The sequence below is a fragment of the Rhagoletis pomonella genome, unplaced genomic scaffold (assembly GCF_013731165.1).
Source record: "Rhagoletis pomonella isolate Grant_MI unplaced genomic scaffold, Rhpom_1.0 Rhpom_scaffold_00001, whole genome shotgun sequence".
Classification (NCBI taxonomy): domain Eukaryota; kingdom Metazoa; phylum Arthropoda; class Insecta; order Diptera; family Tephritidae; genus Rhagoletis; species Rhagoletis pomonella.
Window position 1 is genome coordinate 61,442,765 of NW_023458555.1, and position 6,164 is coordinate 61,448,928.

Genomic DNA, 6,164 nt, shown 5'->3' on the forward strand with positions numbered 1-6,164 from the left:
TTTTTAAAACAACGAGGAGTTCTCGACTTGCCTATTACTAACAGCTTACGTTTTTCAGATCCATCCATATTGGCTGCAACCGCTATAGTAATCCTGTCTTTCGACATTTTCCCTCCAGTGCATTTTTCTCCTTTAAATTTAAGTGTTTTGTCAGGCATCATCTTATAAAATAGTCCTGCCTCATCTATATTAAAAATTTCATTTGCCTTGTATCCTTCACGAATTTTAGGCCATAATTTTCCAAGCCAGTCACCACAAACTTCCTGATTCACACTTTTAGCCTCACCACAAATTTTGCTCACAACAATGTTGTGGCGCATTCGGAATCGAAAAATCCAACTCTGTGCAATTAAAACTTTTGCCCATCAACTGGGCAATTTCGTTTGCCTTTTGTTGTAAAATTGGTCCAGAAATGGGTATGTTGTTGTTTCTATGCGTTTTAAACCATTTCAGCAGAGCATCTTCAATATCGCTATGTGAGGAAGGTCGGACTCTTTTAAGTTTCAAAGAGTTCTCTTCAAATCTTTTCCGAACAATGTCTTTGTTTTTCAGGATCGTGCTTATTGATGAATGCGGAACATTAAATTCCTTTGCCATTTCAGCGTTCGACTCACCAGCTTCCAGCCTCCAAATTATCGCAGCTTTTTCTTCAATGGTAAATGTTTTACGCTTCTTTGTTGCCATAACTCTATTATGAGTAAATTGTAATACAAACATACACACAAGCTTTTTAGGACCTACTTACGCACAGTCTATGATTAAATAGTTTCTTACCTTATGTTTTGTATGTTTTGGTACAGTTGTGCTATAAGTTATTCACTTGTTCTCGCGACAACCGCAACGTTGAAAAGAAAGACTTTAAATGAGAATAGCAACGATCGAATGGTGAATACATACATAATTTTTTGCCAAAAATTCCAAACATAACGGTTCTTTTTGATACATTTACATTCTTCTAATACATATGTATTTTGTTTTTCGAACATTCCGTCGCTATAGACGAACACAAATTTCCAAATTTAAGTAAATTATGGACGGTATAACCGGAATGGTCGTTATAGACGAAGTTGTTATAAACGGAGGAATTTTTGGTGTTTTTCACGTAAAACCAAACATGTATTGAAATTTCGTCGTTGTAACCGGAATGTCGCTATAAGCGAGGTCGTTATATCTGAACTTAACTGTATTCCATTTATTTTATCAATATAACCGGATTTAAAAATTTTCAAAAAGGTGGCAGCTCTCCAAATTTTTGTAGTATAATTGATCCTGGTATCATACCGAGCAATGCAAAAAAAAAATATTCAAATCAGTTCAGCGGTTCTCTAGTTTTGATGACCGTGACAAACGAACACAACATTTTTATATATATAGATGTAGATTTCTAAATCAAGATTTCTCAAATGCCTTTAGTTTGGTACCGATATTGTAACATTTCATGTATTTTACCAATTTAATTGAGTTAAATTTTTAAACAGGTGGCAACCCTCCTCAAACATATTTTCTACTGTAGGTCTTTTAAAAACTCTTTAGTTTGATACCCTCATTGCAATATTTCATTTGTTTAATCAATTTAACTGAGTTAAAATTTTCAAATAGGTGGCAAACCTCCTCAAAAGTATTTCCAAAAGTCTTCCTTCTTACTCCTTTTTAATTTGATACCTATGTATATCAATTAAACTGGGTTAAATTTTCAAACAGGTGACAACCCTCTTCAACCATATTTTCGGCTGTAAGCCTTCTTAAAAATCTAAAGTTTGATACCAAAATTACCGTATTTCATTTATTTTAACAAAATAACTGAATTTAAATTTTCAAAGATGTGGCAATTTTACTCAAAAATATTTCTAGCAGTTATCTTTCTTAAACCTCTTAAATTTAATATCTATATTGTAATATATCATTTAGTTTATCAATTAAATTGTGCCAAATTTTTTAACAGGTGGCAACCCTTCTTTATAATATTTTCGACTGTAAGCCTTTTTAAAACTCTTTAGTTTGATACCCACATAGCAATATTTCATTTACTTTATCAATTTAACTGAGTTAAAATTTTAAAATGGGTGGCAACCCTCCACACAAATATTTCCAACAGTTATCTTTCTTAAACCTCTTTAATTTGATACCAATATTGTAATATTTAATTTATTTTCTCAGCGTAATTTAGTTAAACTTTCAAACAGGTGGCAACCCTAATCACACATATTTTCGGCTAGAAGCCTTCTTAACACTTCTTAATTTGATACCCACATTGCAATATTTCATTTACTTAATCAACTTAACTGAGTTAAAATTTTAAATTAGGTGGCAACCCTCCTCAAAAATATTTCCATCAGTCATTTTTCTCAAACCTCTTTAATTTGATACCCATATTGTAATAATTAATTTATTTTGTCAATATAATTGGGTTTAAAAATTTTCAAATAGGTGGCAACCCTCCAATTTATGCGATATCATTGGTTCTGGTATTATACCGAACAATACAAAAAAAAAAATTATTCAAATCGGGTCAGCCGTTCTCGAGTTTTGACGACCGTGACATACGAACACAACATTTTTATTAATATAGATGTATGTAAAACATCTGTATTTTATTTATTAAGTTTTGTAATTTACTTATAAGTATATATCAATATATTTTTGACAATGTATGTATATACCAAATGACTTATGATTTAATAAAAATAAAATTTGAATATCATATTTGAAAACGCATATTTTTAAAATGAAGAAAAAACTTTTTCGGATTTAATTTGAACATGCGCATATTGAGTTATCAAACGATCGTTTTTAAAAACGATTTAAGAATTTGCGTATCAAAAACAAAAACATGGATTTTGGAAATTGAATTGAGAATTTTCGTTCTAAAAACTTAAATAAATAATAGGTGCGAAACCTGGGTCAAAACGTTTTTAAAAATAAAACGTTCCAAACAAATTTGAAAACGTAAATTTCTCTGTGTAAAACTGAGGGAATCATTAACAAAAAAACTGAAATTGAAGCAAATGTTCAAGTACCGTTATCTCGAAAACCGGAGTCGATCTGTCAAAACGGGGGAAGCCATTGAATTTAAAAGATCCCAGTCAAGGAAGGTCAGCTAATAAACCTTTTCCCAGAAAAAAGGTTCAAAACTTGAGCACAGTGTTATAAACAACGAAAAATTCACTTTCAGAGCTCTAAAACTTCCCTCCTAAATATCTCAAAATTTTGACGTGATACGGATTTTCTGAAAACACCATCGTAATCTAGAGGCCAAAATTAGGTTTATGTGTTTGGTCGTCTAGCTGTGATATTTCAAAACTTTAAAATTTACCTACAGTGTTATTAGCTATAGCGAAAATAAACGAGTGTAACTGGCTGTGGTTCGAATGAAGAATAAATTTTCATTCATCATCACGAAATTTTTAACAACGAGTACATTCATTCACTTGAATGAAGAATAAAAATGCATTCATCATTCGAAAATTACATGAATGAAGAATAAATTTTATTCGAAATATCATGACAATGAATGAAAATATATTCTTTATTTGAAATAACTTGAATGATCCCTGGTTACAGTAACGTCATAAGTTCATGGGGTTGTCATACACATCAAATTCGGCACTAAAGTATGTACAGTAAATTCATTTGAACTATTCAAAAAAGGTATTAAATCTACTAAAGTAATATTACAAGTGCAAATTATTATTCCAATGTAGTTTAATGTAATTGTGATCTGCCCAAACAGAACTTCATTCTCATTAAAAAAAGATAAGTAGAAGATAAATAAAAAGAGCAGTATTTTTTAATAATATATAAAACTAATACTTCTGAGTATATTTCGTAAAGCATATCTATCATATATGTAGATATGTATATCGGTCAATTGTATATCTGTACAGGTTTGTACATTTTGCCAGGTACAGAGTAGTGCTGTTCGGAAATTCTTTCATATAACTGAACTCAAATTTCTAACGAACAAAACTCTGTGACTGCTAAAATGTACAAATCTATACAGATGTACAAACCGTTTGATCTTCGCTTTAGAATATTCTTGATGAAATTTTTGTAATTGCCTACAAGTCGCACTACAATCAGGAGGGGTTTTATTTTAATTTCTGATTGCAGTTTTTTTTAATAATTTGGAAAAGTTCTCTATGTATTGATAAATACTTACTTTAATTGGACTACCCAAAACCTTGCCAGACGTTGGCTTGGCTTCGAAAATGAAATGAGAAATGATAGTGTCAAATGTAAACGCCAAGTGGGAAGTGTCACTATGCACGGCTGCACTTACTTTAATATCCACACGGTTGCATGAGGCAATTACGTTATGTTTTTAATCCGTAACACCGTAATGAGAGGTTGTTATTACAAGTTGTTATTCTATTCTAATTAAAATCGATTGCATATTGAATTTCCCCAAAAATTTAAAGCTATTCCCCGATTCCCCCGAGAAAATTAAATTCTACCAAAATCGGGAAATTGTTTATATTTCTGCGCTGCTTATTCATTGTTTCTTGATGTGGTAAAATCTTAAGAGTTCTCTTTTCTTTCTTTGCAGATTGTAAGCTCCTCCAAACTCGACACACTAAAGCAGCTATGATAAATAGCAAAACTAGATAGTCGCATCGCAGCACCAAAGATTTGATTTTAAATCATGTACATACAATATGTTAACTTTATTAAGATTCTAACTTGAAAAGCGAAAAGTTTAAAAACAGCTCTTCTAATGAATAATAAATGGTTTGACACCGAAAACAGACAGTGGCTACGAGTATATCGACCCGATTTTAAAACACAAAATGCTTACAGTAAAGCAAATAAAGCACCAGCAACCATAAGAAATATACAGTTGTACAAAAACGAATAATCAAACGACTTAAACCCCAGCCAATCGACTCTGATCGAATTCGAAGTACGCCCACATTCATTCGAAATTAAACAAACAAAAACAGAAAAAATCAACGCAGCCGAAATAAACTAAGAGAGTTCGAGTAATGAAAAGAAGTAAAGGTGTAAATAACGCGAACCAGATGTGACGAAAAGGTGCAATAAGTAGACAAATGATTGTAAAATAACTGATTTCTTTAAAAGTTAATACTAGTAGTAATAGGAACCCTAAACATTTTTGTTTTTATAATTATTGTGTGATTATAATTAGGCGTTGTAAGGCTATAAGCGGAATTATAATAATCATATGTATGTTAATGCTACTCTACTAGATCAATTTAAACCTAATCTATTCAACTAAAGTCATAGGCAATAAAATTTTTAAATAAAAAGCAAAACAAAACTGCATGTTGTAAACGAGAGTAATATCGAAAATTGCTTTGCATAATCGCGTAGTTCGAAAGAAGGCCAGAATCAAAAGCAAATAAAACGACGTTGGAAAACTATAAACATTTTGGTCTATAAAATGTCATTAGCCGACATGGGTACAGCGACGCGAAGTGGCGGCGTGAGCGGAGGTGGTGTTAGTGTTGGCGGTGGTGTGGATATTGGCATAGGAGTGCCGGGCGGACGTATGACTCACTCGCTGAGTACACCATCTGGAGTCGATGGTACTCCATCAACACCAAGACATCGTGGTGGAAAGAAACTAACTGTTCGCATACAGATGCTGGATGATTCGGTGACCATGTTCCAAGTGCAGGTAAAAATCTAATACATAATTGAAATTAGTAGTCATATGTAGTTTTTTAAATAAATATATTAAAAATCATTAATTTCACATACAAAATTGAAATTAAATCTAATCGGACCAATAAGCCAGGATCATTTGCACATGATGGACGTCTTTGTCTTTCATTAACATAAGTACCTACATACATATCGTTACCTTCATATAGAAAGACCCTATCTACAAGATTAGAATATCTGTTGCTAAATTTTATATAGACTACACTAAAAAGTGGGAAAAATTCAAATAAGTTTTAATCTACCGCATCTCTATAAATGAGCTAAAAATTAGAAAATAATTTTTTCTAGACTCGTACAATTTACCTTGATATTTTGATTTTAAAATCTGAGCAATAGTCATTATAAACAATTTATGATATTTAAAATGAAAAACGTGGTAAAGCTATGGCGAAAAAACTCGATGCATCGCTAGTTTTTCAGCAAAAATGTTTCACTGTATAAATCACTAACAAAGTGGAGCGAAGGAATATAAAAAAAAA

At 31.6% G+C, this 6,164-nt stretch overlaps 1 protein-coding gene across 20 annotated transcripts in view; it reads left to right on the top strand.

Moving 5' to 3' along the window:
• LOC118746855 (FERM, ARHGEF and pleckstrin domain-containing protein 2) overlaps positions 1–6,164 on the top strand; it is a 491,681-nt gene that overhangs the window by 142,391 nt on the left and 343,126 nt on the right. For 16 of the 20 annotated variants that reach the window (XM_036480813.1, XM_036480822.1, XM_036480830.1 and 13 more), the window contains one exon: positions 4,547–5,638. In XM_036480813.1, coding sequence (XP_036336706.1) covers positions 5,402–5,638 — 237 coding nt within the window. In that variant the 5' untranslated portion in view covers positions 4,547–5,401. The remainder of the gene's footprint in view (positions 1–4,546; positions 5,639–6,164) is intronic. The other 4 variants (XM_036480860.1, XM_036480869.1, XM_036480907.1 and 1 more) reach the window with 4 other exon arrangements.